General features: G+C 46.9%; 1 protein-coding gene across 1 annotated transcript in view; it reads left to right on the top strand.

Annotated features, from left to right (window-relative positions):
* PARVA (parvin alpha) overlaps positions 1 to 23972 on the top strand; it is a 159662-nt gene extending 135690 nt beyond the window's left edge. The window contains exons 7-13 of the mRNA XM_002822019.6: positions 1700 to 1758; positions 4618 to 4637; positions 6406 to 6467; positions 7112 to 7180; positions 10736 to 10837; positions 11576 to 11648; positions 21021 to 23972. Of these exons, the coding sequence (XP_002822065.2) occupies positions 1700 to 1758; positions 4618 to 4637; positions 6406 to 6467; positions 7112 to 7180; positions 10736 to 10837; positions 11576 to 11648; positions 21021 to 21097 (462 nt within the window). The 3' untranslated portion in view covers positions 21098 to 23972. The remainder of the gene's footprint in view (positions 1 to 1699; positions 1759 to 4617; positions 4638 to 6405; positions 6468 to 7111; positions 7181 to 10735; positions 10838 to 11575; positions 11649 to 21020) is intronic.
* The last annotated feature ends 1323 nt before the right edge of the window (positions 23973 to 25295 follow it).

Here is a 25295-nt window from a genome sequence, read left to right as displayed (position 1 = left end):
AGTTGGAGATGAGGTTTTATGTCTATGAATGGCCATGCAGGACAAGGACACAGATTCCATTAGCCCCACATGAAAACACTGCCTGTGTTGAAACTGCATGTGGAAAGAAGTCCTGATTTATCTTCACCTGGTCCTCTTTAAATGATAGATTTTTTTTTTCTTTTACCTCCTTTTTTGTTTTGATTAGTCCATTCTTAATCTACGCCAGATAGACTCTTGGCCTTATCCAGCTCTTCCTTTCTTCTGTAAAAGTATTTTGCAAGGACGCTGGGTTCTGTGGTGTTTGTGGAACTTTGTGGAACTTTGGGCAGGAGGCTCGAGAAGGCAGGGCTCAGATGAGCCACCCATGTTCAGAGGCTCCTTCCTTCTTCACACTCATCTCAGCCTTGGGGAAGATGCATTTGCTTGGTCAATCACTTGCTATGTCACAGCATCCTCCAGGTGTCTGGTGCTGGTGGTGGAGGGACGTAGTAGAATGAATCTCCCTCCTCACACCCATCAGAAAGTCTTCCTGCACCCCAACATTACCTCCTTCGTCAGCTCCCATGCCCACACAGTGCTGTTTAAACCCTCCAAACTGGCACTCAGAGCTGCCCCCTGACTGATGGCAGATGCCTTCCCCTGGATGGCCTCTGGAACACATTTGTGCGTCCTGCCTCTGCCTCTTGGCTGGGGCCATTCCTCCCATTGAAATAACCCCTTCTCAGTGTCCAGCTCCAGGGCCCCCTCCCCTTGGAAGGTTTCTCTGACCATTCTAGCTAAAAGTGCTTGCTCCTGGCCTGTGTTCAACACTTTCTGCCAAGGGTGACCACGTAATCTATTATTCATGAAACTTTTGAGATGAAAGGGAATCTTACTAATATGCTGGGACATCAGGGATAAACCAGGACTGTTTTGGGGAAACCATTCTCAGGTGTCTGCTTCATCTATCCCGATTGACTTTAAGCTCCTCAAGGGCAGAAACTATATCATATACTCCATAGTATTTGTTCTAACTCCAGCACAGGGCCTTGTACATAGAAGGCACTGATTAATGAAATAAACAAGAAAGAGGATAAGTTGATGGGAGAAGGGTGGACAGATGGATGGATAGATGGACAGACGGACGGATGAGTTTCTAACATGCTTAACCTTTTCTCAGAGAATAAGCTAGTTACCTGAGTGAGGACTTACTACTTATTTAAAAGCTCCCATATTTATCAGTTGAAAAAAAAAAAAAAAAAAAAACCCTCTGCCTCTTGTCTGAATTCCCTGAGTTGGCCTCAGTTCCTCCACCCAGTCCCCCAGTTAAATGTGTTTCTCAGCTTCCCTCTGTGGCCCCAGCTGGAGGGCAGACACGCCCCAGCTGGAGGGCAGACACACCCCGGCCTTCATTTCCATTTGGTTTATTGTGGATTACTCCAGGAGGCAAACAGTTTGCTTCCAGCAGAATGTCTTCCAATAAAGAAAGGAAAGATTCACCATCCAAGAAACAGCCTACTTGTTTGGACTAAACACTAATTGCACTTGCGTCCTAATGGTTCAGTCCAGTCCCAGAAAATCAGGACCTCCTTTCACTTCCAGCATTATCTCATCTCGGGTGCATTTCTTAAACACCAGTAACTTTCTCATTATCAGGAATGCTCATCAGTGTTTCTGTATTTTTCTAAAGCATAGTTTTCTCTTCTCCTCCCAACCCCTTTCCCCACCCCCATTTCAGAAACGAGAAGGAATCCTCCAGTCTCGGCAAATCCAAGAGGAAATAACTGGTAACACAGAGTATGTCAACACCATTGTTGCCAGCGATTCTGTAATGGAACACAGATGTTTCTCCGAAATTCATCCATTTGCTGATATTTAGTTTTCATTTATTGGGATTGCAGGAGGGATTAGACTTCAGCCAATGATTATAGTTTAGCCTTTTCCATGCATTCAAAACATGCCTCTCAATGCTTAAGGTACAAACTTGGGTGGGGAAGTAGGGAGAGGGAATTAGCAGTGATTGAAAAATTCTAATTTTGTGCCACTCCAGGAAAAAGTGTGCCCAAAAAAAGCCAACCCAGCATGAAATCGTCATGCCATAAACACTGGGTTGAATTTAAATTGTTAACCTTCAAAAGGACGTTTTTCTTCCTTTTCTGAATCTGATTTGGTCGTGTGCCGTGACCCAGAAAGCCTCTCTACCTTAGATTTGTCTTTTGGTTTGGGGTGGTTTTTTTTTTTTTTCATTTATTTTTAGAAATTGGGATATCAGAACCTATCAAAATTTTGCCATGGGGAACAGGAGTTTTCTCCTCAAGCAGAAAAAAAATTGATAGTGTAGGGTGAGTTTGTGATCATGAGAACTGAGCCCTGGCCCCACGCAAAGTCAGGCAGTTAGCTTTCAGCATCCCCTGCTCCCCAGGCTTTTCTCTGAGTCCCCCTTGAACAAGAGCAGCATAGTGCAAAGAGCAGAGGCTGCTAAGCCAACCCAACTTGAGTTCGAATCCAGGCTCTGCCACTTACTCGCCAGGTGAGTCCCTTAACCTCTCTGACCTCAGTTTCCCCACCCAGAGAAGTAGGAAGGATTTATTGTGGTCACAGCTGTGACTTCGTTCCCTTGCCCTCTGTAGCTGCTATTCCAGCTTTTCTCCAGCACAGCTGACCCGTACCTGCCAAGCCCATCCAGTCTCTAGGAGGTTTCTGCCCTCTCCCCAGCCATGGCTGACAAGAGTCCGGGGCACTGCCTGTCTAGATCACATTGTGTACATGGCTTCACAAGGACTAAGGGGCGTGGGCATTCCAGGCTGAGACTAGGGGCCAGAGATGTAAAGTGGCCTTTCCCAAGATGCCCTGTTTATGGCCTATGGAGACCCCATCAAGCAGCCTCCGTATCACCTCAGAGGCCAGTCTTGGTAGCTGAAGGGTCAGCTGATCTATAGGGCACACCTTGGCCTTGGTTCTGTGAGGGATGGGAGGAGCCAGGCCTGTTGGGAAAGGAGAATTCCTCACTGTCCCACCGCCCACCACCCCTCCCCTATGCTGGGCTTGCCTGTGCCCACTATTTCACCTTTGAGAAAGAAGACGACAGAGCAGAGAGGAGCATGGCCTGGGAGAAACTCCCAAACCAGGGAGTGTGACGTTTCAGATTATTGAACAATCTCTCGGATGCATGTTATGCTTTCTATGGCCCCTCTCTCTGCCACAAAGACGTACACATGGATGCAATGTCCTAATAATGACAACACAGTACAATTTATGGGGCGCTTTCCTATCTATTGATGTTGATAGTAAACATATGAAGCCATGATTACACCCCCTAAAACCCCACAGCCCAAGGGTGAGGAAGGAGACTGTGCCCTTGGTTTATCCAGCACTTAACTCCAAGTTCATTATTCTTTCCAGTGCACTACTTGCAAGTGCTCACTTAGTGGGTGACAGGTGTGCTGATGGATAAACCAATACAATAATCATTATGAGAACCAAAAGTGTATTTGGAAAAAAGCGTTTTGAGCATTTACTACATACTAGGAATTATGCTAAAATATTTCTAGATATTAAATCATTTAATAATCACAACATCCAATTGAAGTATTTACTATAATTATCTTCATTTTAGAGATGAGAGACCTGGTGCCCAGAAAGGTTCATTAGCTTGCCCAAGGTCACTGTATGAGTTTTTTTTCACGCTTCTGATAAAGACATACCCGAAACTGGGAATGAAAAATGGTTTAATTGGACTTACAGTTCCACATGGCCAGGGAGGCCTCAGAATCATGGCAGGAGGCAAAAGGCTCTTCTTACATGCTGGTGGCAAGAGAAAATGAGGAAGAAGCAAAAGAGGAACCCCTGATAAACCCATCAGATCTCATGAGACTTATTCACTATCATGAGAATAGCATGGGAAAGACCAGCCCCATGATTCAGTTACCTCCCCCTGGGTCCCTCCCACAACACGTGGGAATTCTGGGAGATACAGTTCAAGTTGAGATTTGGGTAGGGACACAGCCAAACCATATCAGTCACACAGCAAAAAAATCACTCAGTGCAATTTAAACCTCAATGATCTGTCTTTAAAGCCTGTGCTCTTGATACTATGCTGCTTCTCTGCGATGAGTGTGGTTCCAGTTCCTGCACTCTTTGAGAAAATCTACCCTGGGTCAATGGCAGGTGCATCTTGGTGGGTACTACAGGGTGGACAGGAGAGAGACAAAGCTGACCTGCCCACAGCAACCTAGGCAGTAAAATTCTGCATTGAGGGGTTGCTTGAGCTCACTCGTAAGAATCCTAAGATTTTCTGGTTGGAAATCTTCAGCTCCTGAGTCCAGTATTCTTTAACTGCAAGCAATAATATGATTTTATTTAAGGCAAAAAGTGATCCTTTAGGCATCACTATGCCAGTCTTTGCATTACACCACTATATGGGTGTAACAGAGGGGGGAAAAATGGGTGGTAATGTGGTAAAGTCTCAATAATTGGAGGCCGTGCAGAATAAAATGCCAATGGAAGGAGGCTTTTTGAGCTCCTCAACCAAGGGCAGGTGGGTGGCAGACAGCATGGGGTGGGCTTCCAGCAGTGATGGAGTGTCCTTCCAGAGGATTGGCCTCTTGTAAGGGACAAGAGAAGAGTCACACTATTTTCTTTCTCTCTTTCCTCCAGGGCTCTTTCCGGGAGGCATGGTAAGTCACATAAGATTGTCCCCTGGCAGTGGTGGCTGCACTGGGGCTTTAGTTAATTCTGCATCAGCTGGGAAGAACAGGCTCTCAGCTTGTCACCTGGATGTATGTCTTCACCAGCCTGGGTGACATGGCCAATTGGGTTGGAAGGGACAGCTTACTGGCGGGAAGAAGACTACCTACACCTGCACAGTAATCCTGAAAGTTATCAGGACGTTGACCTTGCCATTTACGAAGCACTTTTGTAGCTATTGATGTCCACAGTAAACACGTGAAGCCACGATTACACCCCCTGGGACCCCACAGCCCAAGGGTGAAGGAGGAGATTATGATCTTGGTTTATCCAGCACTTAACTCCGAGTTTATTATTCTTTCCAGTGCACTACTTGCAAGTGCTTATTTAGTGGGTGATAGGTGTGCAGATGGATAAACCAATATAACAATCAAAAAGAACCAAAAGTGTCCTCAGAAAAAAGTGTTTTGAGCACTTACTATGTCCTAGGAAGTATGCTAAAATATTTCTATATATTAAATCATCTAATGCTCATAACATCCCACTGAAATATTTACTGCAATTATCCTCATTTTAGAGATGAGAGACCTGTAGCCTAGAAAGATTCATTAGCTTACCTGAGGCTTCTGGATGGATCCTGGGCATTTTCAGGGCAGTTTTGCTCTAATTGTCTCGTGGAAATAAAGGAAGACATGCACGAACACAAGGACTGTCCCCTCTCCCCACTCTGTCCTTCTAGAGACTGTCTTCTCTTTCTTCCCTCATCGCAGCTCTTATCTCTTCCATTTATCATGACTGGGTTTGTTTGTTTATGAAGTCCATGAATGTTAGGGATCACCATCCCCTTCCTGGTAGTCTCAGACTTACCCACTGGTGCCAGAGTTGGAAAAGGCAGGCCTCAGGGCCTCGCACCCTCCCAGCCCCAGGTTCACCTTGGAGACCCTTCTCCTTTCCTGAGTCAGATCCCTTCCACTGTGTCACCTCTTGGTTCTGAGAACACGGAGGCTGCAGCAAGGAGAATCCCTGCAGGGAGCATGGCTTTGCTATTTTCTATGATCCTGATATTTACTGTGGGTAATATTTTGAAATATTTCAATCATGCTAAAAATTATTCACTTAGGAGAACATGTCAGAGTTTACAGAGCACGCACATGCTTGTGCTCACCCTTCATCCTCATGACAAACCTGAGGGAGGGTTATTTTTAAAATGACATTTTATAGAAGAGGAAACTAAGGCACAAAGAGTTGAAGTGGCCTAGATCACTTAAGAGGAAGAGCTCATATCCCATCCTGGAGCTCCCTGGCTCCCAGCCCTCTTCTCTGTGCCCTCTGCCAGCTTGTTTGTCATGGTTCTCCTGTTTTTGAAAATTGGAGGGGGTGAAATGATTTAATATTTGGATAACATTCTCCCTCTACAGAGGTTCAGAAACACCTGAACAATGGCTAAGTCAGGATATAATGGAATACAATGAAGGGAAATGACTAATCCCGGGTCACACTACCTAAGAGAGCCCTGAGCCTGCCCCAATCCAATAACGTACACATGCAGGACACAGACATAGGCTCCCAGGGTGAGAATCACCCCAAATCTTAGCCCCAAATCACATTCCAGAGTTCCCAGCACAGTCTATAACCCAGAGACTTCCCATCGGTAGTTGACCTTGTGACCTTGAGAGGCGCGTGGCTCTGGGACCCGAGGTGGGCTTCCCTGCCAGGGATCAGCTCTTGTGCTCCACATTGTGTTTCCCTCTTTTTCAGAACGTGATGCCTTTGACACCTTGTTTGACCATGCCCCAGACAAGCTGAACGTGGTGAAAAAGGTGGGAAAGGGGTGCCTGGGATGGAGAAAGGGAAGCGAGATGCAACAGAACATTGGGAAAACCCATCCCTGCAGCTCGCGAGCTTCCTGCCAGAACTGGTGGCATCACCTAACCTCTGCACACACAGGGCTTTCCCTTGCCATCCCTTGCCATCCATGTACCTGTCTGTTCCTCACTGGATGTTGCACCCGGGCCTTTTCTCCTCCATCAGCATGAGCAGCCTGTCTTCCCACCCAAGCTAACCCCAGCAATCTCAGCCTTCCCCGCTCCTCACAGAATTCCCTGTCTTCCTGGCCTAGGCACCTGTGCCGAAGAAGGGACAGGAAGGAGAGATCCAGTGGAATCATTTTATCTCAGTTCCCCCACCCAGACACTGGCTCAGACACTCCACCTATCATTCTGCCTCTTGGGACCTCCTTGTTCCTTACACACCCTGAGTTGTATGGGACTGCAAAGTCGAGCCTGTGGCCCTCCCTGTGCACTCAAGGGCCTTTGCAGAGAGAGCTCCTGGGCCCAGGGCTCTTGGCTGGGCCTGATACCCTGCTTTCACCCTCACCCTCGCCCTCACGGGAGTCACGGAGCAGCCGCAGGCTCCTGCATTACTGCGAGTCCCCAGCTCAGGGCCTGCTTTGCTTCTCTTTTAGACACTCATCACTTTCGTGAACAAGCACCTGAATAAACTGAACCTGGAGGTCACAGAACTGGAAACCCAGGTGGGTGACAGACCCCAGCACAGGTAGAGGCAGGGCCCTGCCCTACAGCCCCTGTTCCAAGTGGCCCACCACACTTGGCCAGGAAGGCTTTCCCAGCTAAGGGGGATGAGGGCATGGGAATCTGTCCTACTCTGAGGGGTAGACTGAGTCTCTGTGGATTTTTTCCAACTTTTTATTGTGAAAATTACAAGAATGAATACTCATATACCCTTCACTGGGATGCACCGATTGTTAATATTTGGCCACACCTCTCTCTCTTTCTCTGCACCCCTTTCTCTGCTCTCACTCTTGAGAGCATATATCTCTCAAGAACAAGCACATTCTCTTAGGTAACCACAACACAATTATCAAAGGCAGGCAGTTTTAACATAATACATTAATCTGTTTAGATTGAATTATATGAAATTGCTGACATTCGACTGTTTTTGTTTTTTGTTTTGTTTTGTTTTGTTTTTTGAGATAGAGTTTCACTCTTGTTGCCCAGGCTGGAGTGCAGTGGCAAGATCTCGGCTGACTGCAACCTCTGCCTCCCAGGTTCAAGCAATTCTCCTGCCTCAGCCTGCCAAATAGCTGGGATTACAGGCATGCGCCACCACGCCTGGCTAATTTTTTGTATTTAGTAAAGACGGGGTTTCACCATGTTGGTCAGGCTGGTCTCAAACTCCTGACCTCAGGTGATCCACCCACCTTGGCTGCCCAAAGTGCTGGGATTATAGGCATAAGCCACTGTGCCTGGCCGACTGTTTTTAACCTACTAAAATGGCAACATCATGTGGTTGGAAAAAACACTCTGTTCAGATTTTGCCAGGTGTCCAGTTTGCTCACATGCTGCATTTACTTGTCACGTCTCTTTAGTCTCTTTTTAACATAGAACAACTCCTCGGCCTTTCTTGTCGTGGCATTGACGCTTCTTGAAGTGTTCAGGCCAGTTGGTTTATAGACTGTCTTTTCTGCGCATATTAGATTCAGGTCATGCATTTTCATTAACAGCACTCCCCAGGTAAAGCTGTGTTCTTCCCGGGGCATCCCAGGAGGAGGCACTGTGTCCATTAGTCCCACTGCTAGTGATAACTTGGATTATTTGGTTAGGGTGGTGTTCACCGGATTTCCCTATTATAAAGTTATTTTTCCTCTCTTTATACTTAACTAATCTTTATTGGGGAGATATTTTGAGCCTGATGAATCCTGTTTCCCCACCTCCTTTCATTCTTGGTGAGCTTCTGCCTTATACTTCCCTTTCAGTCATCTGGGTACCTCCTTTTATTTTAAAGGCAAATGCCAGCCTGTCACTGAGCTCCACCTGAGTGTGTCTAGACTGTGTGAAATGAGCTTCATGTACTCTTGTAGGAAATAAGGAACGTTCTGGAAAAGTGACGCTTCCTTGAGTGAGCTAGAACGGGCCCTGGAATGATCAGCTCCATTTTCAAGGGCAGGGAGTGCTATGACAGGGGTCACTACCAAGCACTTTGGGTCTCTACAGTTTTATCTACTATTCCTACCAAGTCAGTGGAACCAGCCATGGGAGGTGAGCAGCAGTCTAAGCCTGGCACTCAGAGCTGTGAATGACCCCAACCCTAACCCAAGGTCACCCCTGAGCTCACAGATCGGATTCTTTTACTCCTAACTCCTTCTCACCACAGCTTGAATGAAGCCCAGTTGCTCAGCTCCCACCAGAAGGGCCTTGATTTTGACAGACTCTGGGGTCTGCTCTCCCGTGTCCACCTAGGGTGAGTCATGCTCAGGCCGTTCCCACCTGAGTTGCAGGCCTGATGGATGGAAGCTGGGAGGAGCTACCCTTTTGTTTTTGAGACAGGATCTTACTCCTGTCATGCAGGCTAGAGTGCAGTGGCACGATCACGGCTTACTGCATCCTCAACTTCCCAGGCTCAGGTGATCCTCCCACCCCAGTCTCCTGAGCAGCTGGGACTACAGGCATGCACCACCATACCTGGTTAATTTTTTTGTATTTTTAGTACAGACAGGGTTTCACCATGTTGCCCAGGCCAGTCTTGAACTCCTGAGCTCAAGCGATCCGCCCGCCTCAGCCTCCCAAAGGGCTGCAATTACAGGCATGAGCCACCGCACTTGGCCAGGAGCTGCCTTTAAGGCAAGCCCAAGCTCAGGGTCTTATGCCCTTAATGACGGCTGAGCCACAGGCCGGCCAGCTGGCTACCTGGAAAGCTCTCTGAGCAGACTCTGGGCTCCTAAGGTGATTCCAAGAAGTGTGGCCTTCTGTAAACCCCAGCAGCTATATACACTTATAAACATTTGGTGGCCCAGCCTCCTTTGAAAGGGTTCTAGAATGTCGGATGTACATCTGACCTCTATGTCTTTGCTAGGCCATCCCCCCTACCTGGAACCCCTACTCCTCCCAAGGTCCATCATCCCCGGCCTCCACAGCCTCCACAAGCCTGTCCTGAGCGCTCAGTGTATGCTAACTTCACCCAGCCCTGAGCAGAAGACCAGCAGCCTCCGCACTTAGCCGAGGGACTCTCCTGTCCCTTGGGCCTGGTTTCCCAACCAATCTGGCCTCTTCTGCCTAGGAAGGGACCGGGCTGCAAGCCTCCTGCCAGGGCCCTCAGCACATAGTTCTGCTTTTGCCAGCAAGAGCAAGTAAGTCATGTCCTGATTGCTTTGTTGTTTTCCCAGACAGTAATAGCAATATTTAATATTTATTCAATGCTACATGCCTAGCAGTTTACAGGCCCTCTCTGCATATTTAACTGGCTTAGTCCTCATGATAACTCTGTGACGTAGATACTGTTCTATTACCATCCCTGTTTCACAGATAAGACACATGATACAGAGAAGTGACATAACTTGCCCAAGGCATATAGCTAGTAGGTGAGAGAGCTGGAATTTGCACCTGGGAGGCCTGGCCCCAGAGCCCACATTCATAACAGCTGCACTCTGCTGCTGTAATACTGAAGAGAGATGGGAGAAAGAATGCCCAGGCCTGTGTGACACTAGTCCTTTCTCTGTTCAGAAAGCACAGATCACCCCAGGAGCCTCATGCCATTCACCTTGGACATCACCTCCCCCTCCTCCCTCTGCCCCACTCTAGCCAATCCTGCTTATCCTCAGCTCTCCACTCAGGCTCTGTCCCCTCCAGAAGACTCCTCTGATGCCTTCAGTGCTTGTGGGCGACCTTTCTCAACCTCACTCAGGCCAGCGAGCTTCCTTCCATCAGAGCAGCTGTGCCTTGCCCCCACACCAGTTTCCCTATTAGACTGTGCACTCCTCCAGGGCAGGAGCCACACTGAGCCCCACCCCCCCGACATCTGGTCCCCATGCCTAGACCAGGAGTTGGTACACAGCCTCTGTTCAGTAAATGCTGGGTCAGCTGAGATCAGGGCCTGGGCTTATGGCTCCTGTGCCAGCCAGACGTGGGGCAGAGCAGACTCCTTGTCTCGAGCCACTGCCCCTACTCCCCAGCTAGCAGCCTGCCTGGGGTGGTAGGCTTCAGGTGGCATAGCACAGAAGTTGATGGGCCCCCTGGATGGGGATTGGCTGGGAGGCTCAGGGGCCAGTGCCATCACCTGGCTCTTCCTGCAGTTTGCAGATGGGGTGTACCTGGTGCTGCTCATGGGGCTCCTGGAGGGCTACTTTGTGCCCCTTCACAGCTTCTTCCTGACCCCGGACAGCTTTGAACAGAAGGTAAGGAGAAGGGACATCAAGGGAGGCCCCCTAGCCCATATCCCCTGACTCATGTGCCCACACCCATGCTGGGGCTATCCAGAAAAAAGACAGAAGCTTCCCCTCTGCTCAAGGTCTTCAGTGCCTGGAGGTGGGACCCATTATAAGAGCTGAGCTGGGAAGGAGCTACCTGCAGACCACTGGGCATCCCTGAATGCCTTTCCCTTCCCCTGAAGCCTGGCCCTGGTCCCCTGCCCTGTGTTCCTGTCAAGTGCCCCAGCCCAGCCTCCTCTCTCCCCAGAGGTGACAAGGAAAGTGACTGTGAAGCTGGTCAGACTTGAGGCGCATGCTTAGCCTGGTTCTGATGGCCTCTTGTAGGCTGCCACATCCTGCTCGCTACACAAAGGCATTTGGTCCACAGCAGAAAGCCTGCTCCGCCTGTTGAACATGTCCTGCCATCTGATTCTTCCAGATGTGTGCACTGACACCCCCAATTTGAAGTCCTGGCAGTTTACACAGGAACAGAGTAGGATATGAAGGGAGTTTTGTGCTTCTCCAGGAGTGCTTCTCCAACAGCAAGCTAGGATCAGCTAGCTCACGCTCCAAGTGGCCTGCCCATTTTGGTAGCCATATTTCTCCTTGAAATTAGTTCAGCCTCTGTCCCTCTGGCTACAGTGCTGGGCTCCTTCACTTCCCAGGGCCAGGTCCCGGGGCTCCTGGGTGTGCAATGGTACATGCTGTCTGCATCTCTCTTGCCAGGTCTTGAATGTCTCCTTTGCCTTTGAGCTCATGCAAGATGGAGGGTTGGAAAAGCCAAAACCGCGGCCAGAAGGTACTTTGCTCTTTCCTGGGTTTGTGACAACAGAGTGAGACCCTCTCCCTACACATGAGTACTCAGATTTTGTAGCAGAGGGATGCATTTTCTGAAGACTTCATTGCTGGGGAAGGTGGGACTCGGTGCAGCTGCTCAGTCCCAGAGACCCTTTGTGAGCTGCCAGCTGCACAGCCAGGGGAAGAAAAGAATCTGAAATCCCGCACATGCCATGCATGGGATCACGGGGATCAGGGCCCGAGCAGAAGTGCTGCTGCAGGAACTGCCCTGTGCCCAATTTCCAGGTTTTCCTGTCCCTGCACAGGGTGCTAACCTGCCAAAGAGCTGTGTCCCTGCCAGTCGGAGTGAAGGTGCAGCACAGACAGTTCTGGGCTGAGCAAAACTGCTTCTCCTGACAGATGCGGAGTTCTGCCTGCTCAGACTCCGTCTGAGGACAGGCCATGATTTGTGGGGTTTGGGTTGTAAATATAAGTCTGAGGGGAAAGACAGAAGGAACAAGTGCTCCTGCAGCCCTTGCATACTCATGCTAGGAGTGCACACATGCATTCGTGAGCAGAGGAGGCACGCTTCTCTTAGTAGTCTTGGTACGGATGTTTGCTTTCTGCCCCTTACTGACTGAAGTATTCCATTTCACCAGAGCTGGCAAGTCACCACTGTGTTGCAGATCATCTTCTGCATATGTCCCCTGGGAACATTGAGAATGCCAGTTGTGGCCCTTTTGCTTGCACTTTTCTGGTAGTTTATAGGCAAGTGGATGAGAGTAGGAATGGTGGGCTTTCATGCCCCCTTCCTGCCTCTGCTCTGAGCTCCTCTATCCAAACCCCCGCCTAGTGGGGGCCATGCCCTGGTCTAGTGGGCTTGAGACCCTGTAGACCATGATATAACAAGAGGGGTAAGACCTTCCTGAACCTCAAGGTACGTGTAGCCAACTAGGGAAGAGAAAAGTTGCAGCCAGTTAGCAAAATGAAATGACAGTCATGGGAACTGTTATGAAACAGGTACAAGGAAGAGTCTGTGAGGACTGAGGAGGTGATACCACTTCTGTCTTGGGGGAGGAACAGTTTGATGGAGATGGTGACAGTGGGGCTCAACCATAAGGACCAGGTAGGGCTTCGGTGTGTGGAGACTGGGAGAGAAGTGTGTGCATGCCAGACAGAATGACAGCATGAGCAAAAGTCCCCCCTGGGGAAGAATGGGGACCCTGTCTCATGACTCCTTCCAGACTCGTTATCTATTGACTCTAGCCAACAAAGGTCAACTCCTGTTCTCATTTATTACCACCTTGTCCTAAGCCCCTGGTCAACTGAGACCTGGGGGGGTCCTCTAGCAAGGCTGGTGTCCCTCTGGGGCTCTCTCTTTGGCAAGGCCACTCCAGCCTTCCTAATGCCATTAGGAATGGACTCTTCTTGTTCTGTGGGCAGATGATGAGCACCCTGCTTCTCGGAGGACAGACACAGTGAGAAAGTTCTGACCATCATTTTGCTTCCATTTTCTTGAACCGCTTAATATGAAACTTCCTGGTTACAGATTGCAAGTACTTCTGATATTTTAGAATTGGGATATTTCTTTCCCTTGGGACAGATAATTTTCCCAATATAAATCAATCTATAGGAATATTTTGGAATATAGGTGATATTTTTATGCAATTATGAACTTGCTGAATATGAAACTAACTCACCGATGCGGATGGAAAAACACATGTTTTATTTGTTATGACACAGGGCATTATGCCCATGCTGCAAATTTCCAGTACGTAAAGGGGAATGGAAATAGCATTTTATGAAACCGTACTTTGAAAGAAGTGAATCCCAGCATTCCGTCTGGTTTTTGTGCTTCTACCTGGAAAGCGAGATTCAGAAGTAAATGATGCAGACATTTCAAAGGGTGCCAATGTGGGTAATTGTTTGAGGGCATTTCAAAATCAAACTGGTTGTGGTGGAGGCATTTTTCATGGCAACATGTTTTTAAGGTCAGGAAAATGCATTCTCCGCTGTGCTGTTTAACACTCAAAGCTCATTTGTGCCTTGAAATCGCCTAGAAACTGGGTTTGTATCTGAGATGACTTGCTGCCCAGGTTTCATGACCGTTTAGTGCCTGAGTTAGTGTAAGCCAAGGGTTAGCATCAAGTTAATAACCAGTGGAACAGTTGAAATAATGGCCAGGCGTGGAAGCTCACACCTGTAATCCCAACACTTTGGGAGGCCAAGGTGGGCAGATGGCTTGAGCTCAGGAGTTTGAGACCAGCCTGGGCAACATAGTGAGACCCCATCTGTACAAAAAATACAAAAAAAATAGCCAGGTGTAGTGGTGCATGCCTGTGGTCCCAACTCCTCAGGAGGCTGAGGTGGAAGGGATCGCTTGAGCCTGAGAGGCGGAAGTTGCACCACTGCACTCCAGCCTGGGCAACAAAGTGAGACCCTGTCTCAAAGAAAAGAGAAAAGGAAAGAAAAAGAAATATTGTTGTGCAGCTGGCAGCTTTTTATTGAGGGCACTGTGCCACATGTCTTCAAATGCACATGTCCACCCTGTTATCACCCTTCAAGTAGACTCATCATCAATTATGGTTAAGACTCCAGAATAACAGGCAGGCAGGGACTCAGAAGACATCTAGTACCAGGCAGGATTGAAGTCCGTAGGACTAAATATCTAAAATTTAAGGAGTCTCATACCTGGGACCAGATGGCAAGCAATGCTGAAAAACCAAGCAGGTGATGGCAGCTTAGTTCCAGGTGATCACTTCATTTGGGGACGACTTGGTCAGTGGCTGATAACATGGAAAATGTTCAACTCCCCCATTCCCCTAGGAGATAGTGTACAGAAGCCAACAGTGACAAACATTTAAAACTCTAATCATACCAAGTGTTAGCAAGGATGTAGAGCAACAAAAACTGCTGGTGTTCTAAATTGCTAGAACCATTTTATTTTTATTCAGTCCTTATTTAGCTGAAAGTAGAAAACAGTTTGTTCTCATCTAACATAGTTGAAGATTTGTAATACGCTATAAAATAATGTGGTGGACACCCCCTGCCAAAATCATGTGGTCTCCACCCCTGGCCAAAAATGTCCAGGTCCTAATCCTCAGTACTTGTTCATGTGTTATCTTACGTGGCAAAAGGGACTTTGCAGATGTGATGAAATTTAGGGTCTTGAGATGATGACATTATCTAGGTGGTCCCAATGTCATCACAGGGTCCTTATTATAAGTCGAAGTGGGAGGCAGGAGTGTGAGGGTGATGTAGCATAAGAAAGGCTCGCCCAACCATTGCTGGCTTTGGGGATGGAAGAGGGCTATAAGCCAGAGAATGCAGGCAACCCCAGAGGGTTAGAACATGAGTAACTGCCTTATGGCCACCTAACTTATTCCATCCCCCACTTGGAAAGAACAAGTGTAAGGATCTCCATTAGAGCCTACAGAAAAAAATGCAGCTGTGCCGACACTGTGATTTTATCTCAGTGAGATGGATTTGGGGCTTTTGATTTCTAGAATTCAGAGATAATACATTTATGTTGTTATTAGGCCACCAAATGTGTGCTAATTTACTACAGCAGTAATAGGAAATTAGCTAACTCCTTGACTTAGCAATTCCATTCATAGGTACGTATGTCCATACACCAGGAGACAAGCCCAAGAATACCCATGATAGCATAGGCTGGAGTGTACCTCCCAGTAGACTAACTACATAAATTGGAGCATATTCATATCATGGATTATGATACAACCATGACGATAAAAAAGACTGAACTGAGAAGTCAGGGGAAGAACTTCTAGTTACTGTAGCCTGAAGAGATCAGTGACTATTCTCTGCTAAAAAGCAAGTGTAAAACTGGACAAAAATGATCAAAACAATGATTTTGAAGCACTGAAAATCTACCAGAGGTAGACAACAAATCAAGAAGCTTTATTCTTTTTTTTTCTTTCTTTCTTAAGACGGAGTTTCACTCTCCAGGCTGGAGTGCAATGGCACGGTCTCAGCTCACTGGAACCTTCCCCTCCCAGGTTCAAGAGATTCTCCTGCCTCAGCCTCCCAAGTAGCTGGAATCACAGGCTGCCACCACCACACCCGGCTAATTTTTGTATTTTTAGTAGAGACGGAGTTTCACCATGTTGGCCAGGCTGGTCTTGAACTCCTGACCTCAGGTGATCCGCCTGCCTCGGCTTCCCAAAGTGCTGGGATTACAGGCGTGAGCCACCCTGCCCGGCCAAGAAGCTTTATTCTTGAACAATTATAGAATTATAGTTGGATAATTATAGCTATACCTCAGTAAAACTGTTAAAAAAACAGACAGCTCATGTAACAACATAGATGAATCCTGTGAAATACAAAAAGAGGCAACATTCGAATCTGCTGTTCCAGGGCACGTATGTTGATGCTAGGACTAGTAAGAAAAGCAAGGAAGTAATCGTAAGTGTCAGCACAGTGGTTATATTTGGGGAATGAGAGAGAGAATGTAGAAGGGAAGGGGATGCTTCTAGGGTACTGACAATGTTCTATTTTTGACATGGGCAGGAGTTCATTTTCAAATATTTAAAACAGTACATATATGTTGCATGGTTTTTTTCCTGGATGTATGTCATATTAAAAAAAAACTTTTTAATGACTTAAAAGTTTTTAAAAATAAATAAAGCAAATGGCAAACTCACCACCAGATAGGGCAGTAGGTCACCACGAAAAGGAGCATCTGTACAGCATGGATCCTGCCCCAGTGGGGAATAGAGAGCAGGTAGAGACGCAAGGCAGGATGAGATAGAGGCGCCGGGAGGTGGGCTGGGGGCTAGAGCATAAGTAACCACCTAGTGGCCACCTAACTGATTCCAGCCCCCACCAGCTGCCAGCCCTGAGCCAGCAGGGGCCTCCCACCTTGGTCAAGAGGTTCAGAGACCGCGGGGAAAGGCTTCGGAGCAGGGCCTTCAGCAGTGCCTTGGGATGAAGGAAACTGTGGTGTCACAAATGGCCACAGAGGGCTTTGTCTCTTTGTGCAAAGACAGTTTCTGCTGGGAAGAGAGTTCCTCTCTTTCCTTTGGCCTCTGCATCATTTAGAGATTCATGAACTCATTTTGGATGGTCCTCTCCTGATGGAAAGAGTCACTAATACCTCTGGGTGGGAGGAGCAAACAATGAGCTCCTTTCCCCTTGGCCAGAAGCTGTTTTATCTCTAGAGCCGCCTCTTCCTTGGCCCCAGGCTGTCAGACAGCCTCTGTTCTGGTGTATCTGACCAGGAGCCCCATAGTCCTGGCCGTCTGCCTCCAGAGAGGGGCCCTGGGCCAGCACACAGAGGCTGTCAGAACTGAACTGAGTTGCTAATCATACAATTTATGAGATCAGGGCTTTAAAGTGGCTCTGTTTATATGGCATGAAGTTACAATATATTCCCAGGAATCCACAGCCCTTCTCCTGGCTGAGATAGTCCAGTCTCCTGCTGGCCTGCTAGTCTGCCTGGGACTACCTGGGGGCCCAGGTCTTAGCTTTCTTGATAAGAACAGGTATCACTGCCTAAGATAAGTGATAGGCAGTGTCTCTGACTGCTGTCTCCCCTATTCACCCGGCCCATCTGTTGGCGTTAGTGGTGAAGGTGGTGAAGAAGCAACTCAGTTTTCCAAGGAGCAGGGCTTAGTCCATGTGAATGGTGCAGGCATTGTGCAGTGCACAGACTGCATGGCTATACATAGCAGCTCTGCTAATGGGCAAAGATGGGAAAACAGAAAGAAAACTACCATTTAGGGGACCCTTAATATATTTTGGGTGTTTTTCATAAAGGTATTGCCCAATTTTACCAGTGAGAAAACTGATCCAGAGAATTTAAGTGACTGCCAGGGCCACACAGCTGTAGTGGGGATGGACTTCAAACTTCTGTGAACATAAAAATGTCACTTAGTAACCATTAAAATGGCCAGTTTAAAACATTCTCCCATATTGGACATTTTCTTTTTCTAGAAACCTCAGAACTCACCCACCTTTCAAAAGGGAAAACAAATCCCCCTGCCTCCATCAGTATCTGTCCTTCACCAGGCCCCCAAGTTCCTTGTTTGTGACCCGTGCTCATGCCTCCACTTCTGATCTGCCCATATGCTGTTGTTAACATTTTAGCTCCACCTGCTCTTGGCCTTGCTCTCTCCCAAGTCACCTGCTGGACCTATGTTCCCTGGGAACTCTTTTCAGTCCTTAACCTCCTCACCCTCTTGGGAGCACGTGGCCCTCTTGTCCGCCCTCTCTGGAATTTTTTTCCTTGGCTTCCAAGACACTGGGCAACCATTCATTCATGGATTTGTTAATATACTTGGAGGGTCCGTGCTCTCTGTGTTCAAGGAACCTAGAGTCCAGGGCAGAGGCAGATGTTAATCAATAAGCATACAAGTCACTGATTTAACACATGGAGTGAGTACTATGAAGGAAGCATGTGGGAGCTTTGAGAACATAAAACAGGACCCCTGCGCCCAGGCCGGGGTCAGGAAGGCCTCCCTCCAGGAGCCTGTGCTTTGAGCTGAGGTCTGCAGGAGGACCTAGAGCCAGCTATTTGGGAAGAGTGATCTAGATGTTGTAACAGCATGGGCAGAGGCCAAGCATGGCCCATGGGGAGGGTAGTGAAAGGAAGCCACAGTGACTGTGACACATAGTGAGGGAGGCAGTGTGGCACCAAATGAGAGTGGGAAGGTAGGCAGGTCGGGTCAGGTTATGCCTTACAAAGCCATGATTTAGGATTTTGGACCTTCTAAGTGAAATAGTTGTAGGGCCATACAAGCTGTGAGCTACACAGCTCCAAGGGGCTCTGTTTACCTTGCAGTTCATGACAGTGGTGCCCTGGAAGTGTGAATGATGTGCCTTGGAGTTGTGCAGTGCACATCCTGCACAGCCATACCTGGAGGCCTATCATAGTCAGGCTCCAGTAGGTAGAATGGTTTGGAGAGGGTAAGGGGAGCTCATTAGGAGCCTGTTGCAGTGGCTCCAGGCCCACTTTACCTTCCCCTTTACACCCACTCCCTTGGCAAGCTCACCTTTGCGCCTCTCTGCCTTTCTAGCAGTTCCTCCCTGGAGTAACTTCCTAGTATTTGACTTGAGTGGAATTTAAGAAACACTCAACACCAAGCAGTCAGGGGAGGACAGGAATCGGCCTAGAGGGCATGGGATTCCATCTGGCAGAAGGTGATTCAGGGTGGGACTCCTGGCTCAGCATTAGCAAGGCAAGGTAGCAGGGCTCAGCCTCAGGCCAGGGCCCCAGGTAGAGGCTCAGATATGTGATGAAGCACCATGGGAGCAGAAACGGAAGCTGTGAGCTCCAGGCCACTCCAGGCCTCTCCACGGGTCTCTGGAAGCCCCTGGTCTATCAGTAGGAGACCTTGGGCCCAGCTAGGTGGAGCAGAGTTGGTCTATAACCAGGATAAGGCCTGGAGGGAGCAGGCAGGAAGGGCCCTGGGGTGGGGGGAACCTAAGGAGGTTCCCCCCAGCCCTGGGCCCTAGGCCTGGAGCTTGGGGCCTGAGCATGCCAGGCTGTGGCAGTCCCAGTTGCAAGAATCCCAAGGCTAAATACAGAGTGATATAATGGACTTTAGAGACTGAGAATGGCACAGGCAGGAGCGGGCACAGGGATAAAGGAACTAATACATGTTAGGTACAATGTGCAGTACTTGGGTGATGGGCACACTAAAATCTCAGAATTCACTGCTATATAATTCATTCATGTAACAGAAAACCACTGTACCCCAAAAGCTACTGAAATAAAAAATAAGATCTTTTTTTTAAAAGTCCCAAGGCTAAGACCTGGGAGCCCCTGGCTCCCCACTCTGCCTACTCTTGAAGGATCCCTGTGGGTATTGACCAGAGCATTGCTAGAATCCTGACACCTTCCCCTACCCCTTCTTTCCCAATGGCTTGGTGTAATTTCTCCCATCTTTGAATCCCAGGGCATTTATTACCTTCTCTTAATCACTTACTTCATCTGACCTCCCATACAATTGTTTTTTAATCATTTTTATTGTGAAAAAATATCACATATACAGAAAGGTGCATGAAACATAAATGTACAGGTTAGTGAACTTTTACCAAGCGAGCCACCACGCAGCCACCACCCAGGACAAAGAAAAAAGTAATGCCGGCTCCCAAGGGCTCCCTCCAACTTGCCCTGCATCCTTTTTGAACATAACCTCTCCCTTCTCCCTAAAGGTAACCACTATTCTGAGTCCAATCATCAAGGTTTTGCTTTGTTTTTGCTTTTCTTTGTAATTTTATTACCTAAGTATGCATTCCTCAATAGTAGACAGAGTTCCATTTTTTTGTTTGTTTTCTCTTCTCCCACTCTTCAAAGGTTGGCTCTCTAGGAGAGTGACAGCAGAGGGACAAGAGCAGATAGGGGGTCTTGTTGGTAGAAGGAAGAAGGTAGAGGAGCCAGCAGAGGGTTAGAGGAACAGCCAGAGAAAGTGGTGACCAGTAAATAGATGGATGAAGGGAGGAAGGGCTAAGCACAGTGTGTCAGTGAGTCATAGCTAGCCTGCCAGTTTCCAGCCTCTAGCCTACAAAATCATGCAAGCTCTGTAACTTGGAATTCAAGGCCTTTTGGGATCCAGCCCCGTACACCCCAACCTCTCTAGCCATGCTAGCCTATTGGGAGTTCTCCAACATAGCTGGGTTTAGTAAGATACACTAAACTTTCCACATGGAATTCTTTGCCCACTTCTGTACCTGGAAAGCTCCTATTGCAAAGGAAGGAAGGCAAAGAGGGAGGATGGGAAGATCTGGGGGGACGGAAGAAGGGAGGAATAGAGGGAGGGAAGGATGGGAGGATCAGAGGAAAGGAGGGAGGATGGGAGGATTAGAGGGAGGGAGGGAGGGAGGGAGGGAGGGAGGGAGGAAGTGAGCGAGAGAGGGAATGGTGGCATAGAAGCTGAGGAACCTTCAGCTGAAGTTTTAGCACCTCAAACCCTTCTGCCATGCTGTATTCTTAGTCGGAACCTGTCTGTCCCCCATGACACCTATTTCCTGAGTACTCCTTGCAAGTCCCCCTTCCCTGCTAGGCACGCTTCTGTGAGGCAGCTTGAGTCCTAACTCACCCCCTGGTCTTCCACTGTAGCCCCAGGCCTTCCCCTCCTTTCCACCACACATGGTTGGTGCTATGATGGAGGTTGGAGGCAGTGGGCAAAGAGCCCCTGGGACAGGTGGGGATTGTGGGGAGGGTCAGGCCTTCTTATCTGGAGATGCTGTGCCCCAGCACCTCTACCCTCACTGCCCCCTGCTCTGAAATCTCGCTGCCCACTCTACCCATCCGCCCCGAACATGCTGGGTACACAGGATTGGGTGGTGGGTGGAAGGGAGGGGCAGTGTATGCCAGTTTTGGAACACGTGGCCCCACGGAAACAATTGGTGTTTTTTGTTTTCTACGCAGACATAGTCAACTGTGACCTGAAATCTACACTACGAGTGTTGTACAACCTCTTCACCAAGTACCGCAACGTAGAGTGAGGGGCTGCCCTGGGCCCCCCACTGCCCAGGAGTTCTTGCTGTTGGCGTACTGGACCATCCTCCGAACTGCCTTACCCTGCTTATTCCTGTCTCTTGCACTGTGCTCTCCCACAAGTCCGCTGCAACCCAGAGATAGTGGAAACCGAAATTAGGAAGGAAATCATTAATAACTCAGTGGGCTGACCCATCCCTCCCAGGCCCTGGGGACCAACCTAGCAATGAAGGTTGGGAAGGTTGTTCCCATCCCGGTGCCAGGTCCAGATTTCCCTCCATGATTTGGGAACCAGCTTAGGCAAAAGAGTCCCCACAAGATGAAAATAAAGATCCTAGTTACCATTCAAAGGGTGCCAACTGTGTGTCAGGCCCCACACTAAGTGCTCTGCTCTGATATACTCAAGGCCATTAATCTTCAGGACTCCCATTGAAGTAGGTGTTTCATTCCCCTTTTACAGATGAGGAAACTAAGGCTTGGAGGTTAAATGACTTGCCAGAAGTTGGCATTTTTTCCCTCTTTGAACATAACCTCTCCCTTCTCCCTAAAGGTAACCACTATTCTGAGTCCAATCGTCAAGGTTTTGCTTTTCTTTATACCTAAGTATGCATTCCTCAATAGTAGACAGTACAACATGTTTATAACAACCCAATTACATTATGTTCTTTGCATGTTCTAAAGTTGTATATATGTGTGCACATCTGAGCACGTGCACATGTACACCTGAGCCAAAAAGACGAGAACCCACTGATCTCACCACTGGGGCAAGCTAGGTCAGAGCTTAGTGATTCACACTGAAATTGGCAAATTGCATTTAACCCAATTAATAGTGTGTGTGTGGCAGGAGTCATGTCCCTCACATCCTTTGTACAAATGAAAATTACTCTTAATTCCTTCAGATTTATAATAACTCTGTACTTTGGTTTCAGGGTGACATTTGGGAAGGATTCTGTTTAGAATTAATGGAGTGGCACACTTTGCAGCCTTTTTGCTTGATTGCATGTAATGGAAATGCCCTATATTTTCCCGCAAAATAAGTACTAAATTCATTATCGTTAAGCAAATGTACAATATGCTCAGGCACCGCAGAGAGCTGGGCACGGGCCCATGTGAGCATCGCTTTGGAAGTGGGGCTCTTCAACAGGGACCCTTGAACTTTAAAGAAAGGAACTTCTTTTTGCCTTCTAATTGATCATTTAGACTATTCTGGCTAAGTCTGCCCACATGTAATTACCGGCTAATTCAGGCGAGGAAAAATGTAAGTCATTTAGACCAAAGCCAAGCAGTTTCTTTGCATGGGTTACTCAAGGGCTTGTGGTTACTTGTATCTCCTCTATGTGAACTTGACTTTGAAAGACACAGCTCTAGTGTGCCAGCCTGCTAGGTCCTGCAAGAATAGGGAAGGGGTGGAGGGGGGTGGGCAGTGACTAGGGGACGAGAAGCATGGGGAAAATATTTGCACTCTAAACATATAGAGATAGAGGTGGGGCTTGTGGTACTTAACACTTGTAGCCATCAACTGACTGAGACCTTGGGCTAAATAATCAATTGTGCTGATATTACATCTCCTTATGGAATGTTCCTAAATATGCCAGGTAGACACCAGCCCAAGTACCCTCCTCCAGAAGTCTGTGACTACCTTGTCACTACTTTAGGCCCATTCCACAAAGCCCATCTCTGGTTTGAGAAACTCATTTTGATCTGTATCTACACCACCCAAAGTTAGGCCTCCTATAGTGTCCAAAACATTCCTTTCAGCCTTTTTATTTCTTACTGTACTGTCTCTTACTGTACTGTCTATCTGCAGTAATTCAGGACCCATAAAATTTAGATAACTACATGTTTTTGCTCTTAGAATTGTCACTCAGCATAATGAGCATTTAACATACAAAGGCAATGTACTGTTTTGTGTTGATCTATGTAAAAGAATACAATTTTTTACATAATTAGTGAAATTTTATTTTTTATTAGGAAACACTAAATAGTGTAATATTTCTTTTGCTTTTTAAAAAATTCCTGGTAGCAAATCAAGATAAATAATTGCTTCATTTTCTTGAGCAATACTGAAGCAGGATGAAGTAAGAGGAATACATTCATTTAAACATGCTTTGCTTTATAAATTTTGTCTCTTTTTTGGTCTTTTTTTCTTATATTCAAGTTACAAATGTACAAGTGTCCTTACTAAGAGTGCTCCTTTTGTATTTTACATATACACAGTATGATAATACATTGGAACACTAGGAAAGTTTTTAAATAACAGTTCTAATTTATCAGAAAATTGTGTTTTGGGATTGAGTTCTTTGTCTCAGCCCAGAATCCCAGGTCCTGGGCCTGGTTTTCTAATGCTGTTATCTCATTTCGATATTTTACTTTGGACTCTGGAATCTCCTACTTAATATATGACCATGACTTTGAAAGGCAAAAGAGGAATCAACAATAAATAAAACAAACTTAATCTTCATCTTTAAAAAAAAGAAAAAAAGAAACCAAAATGAGAATCAACACTTTATAGGCTCACTGGGTTTTGTTTTCTTTTCTGTTAATTTAAACTCAGTTATTTTTAATGGTTAATACATACATGGTGCAAAATTTAAAAAGCGCAAATAGGTATCTAGTGGAAAACCTAAGCCTCCCTCTCTCCTCCGGCACCCATTACCTCTCCCTGGAGGCAACTGTTTTGATCCATTTCTTAAACACACTGCCAGAGATACTCTAGGCATGTAAAGCACAAACATACATATAAAATCTGCGGGCTTTAAAAAATATAAGTAGGATGTCATATATACTGTCATACACATTGTTTTTTATCACTTAATGTTATATCTTGGATATTGTATTACCCTGGGTATTAAAAAGAACTCCTTTCACATTTTAAAATAACAATCTGAGCATTTCATAAATTCAAATGCGTATCTCCAGTCTGCTTGAGCTAGGAAAGGAAAAAAGCCCTAGCCGAAGGAGGAAAGGCTGCCTAGACAATGATTTCAAAAGTAGAGTCTAATACCTGTGGGGTGCAGGACCAGAGGCTGGGGCGCATTATCAGAGGCATCCTCATGTGCCTTGAACCGAACGTTTTTAAGTCCTCTTTTGGAACATTATGGTGAATTGTATGCAGATTGATGAAGGTTTCATTTTTATATATTACCAGGACTACGAATTTGTAATCCAGTAAGCATCACAAAGGTTACTACATACGCTATAATACTGTGCTATGAAGTCTAGCTGCCAGCAATGCAGTGCTCGCCGGCTATATTAGAAGGCTCCAGTTTCACATGTGCAGGCACAGAGACGACATTTCCCGATCTGGGAGAAGGTTTCTTTATCAGCACATCATCAGTGTTGCCTCGAGTTGGTTGCAATTTTCAATTGCTGCTATTGGTACTTTTTAATTATGAATTACTGTTAGCTTGCATTATCATCAGTTTATTTTGTTGTGGGTTGCTTGGTTAACCCTACAGAGTATACTTGAAGCTTATTTGCATCAACAGTATTCTGGAGCTGTAATTTTTCAATAACTAGATTCTGAGACATGTATACATTGTGGTTCAAATAGGAATCATCCATAATCTAGTGCTAGAACAAATGTATACATAATCCTCTCCCCACAAATTATCACTCATTTATTTTTCCACTGGAAAATAAGACTAAATGGAGTCAGTAGGTGAAACAGTTTTGCCGTGCCTAAGTGGAGGCTGATCAAAACTAATTTGAGGTCCACTGCCTTTAATACAGCTCCACCTCAGGAATCTTACCTTTATAATACATCCTAGATATGCAAGAGGGATATGTCCTGAAATCTTCACTAATTCCAAGATTGCGTGTCATTTCCCCCGAAAATTTGCTTAACTCTATTGGAAAATCCAAGAGAATTGCTGCAGCTGCTGAAAACAAGAGAGCTGCATTGAGCTGCAAGGCCGGGTAGGGTAGGTAAACTGACTCACCACCTATGGGACCTGCCTCCACACATCAGCTTCCCAGCTACTTGCAGATTTGGGTCTTACCAAAAGACAAGTCAGTATGAGTTACTCACAATCATAACTACAAAGGCTACATTTACAAATACCAGAGTTTCTGTTGTTTTTTTACTCTCTGCTCCCTGAAAACTATAACCCCAGGCTAGCTCCAAACTCTGCTTATAGCCCATGCTTTACTACAGTGGTGGTTGCATATGTGAATATGTGCATGTGTGTTCACGTGTTCATGACA

Source organism: Pongo abelii, chromosome 9 (genome assembly GCF_028885655.2).
Source record: "Pongo abelii isolate AG06213 chromosome 9, NHGRI_mPonAbe1-v2.0_pri, whole genome shotgun sequence".
Lineage (NCBI taxonomy): Eukaryota > Metazoa > Chordata > Mammalia > Primates > Hominidae > Pongo > Pongo abelii.
Note: the sequence above shows the minus strand (reverse complement) of the source record. Positions and strands in the feature narration are given on the sequence as shown.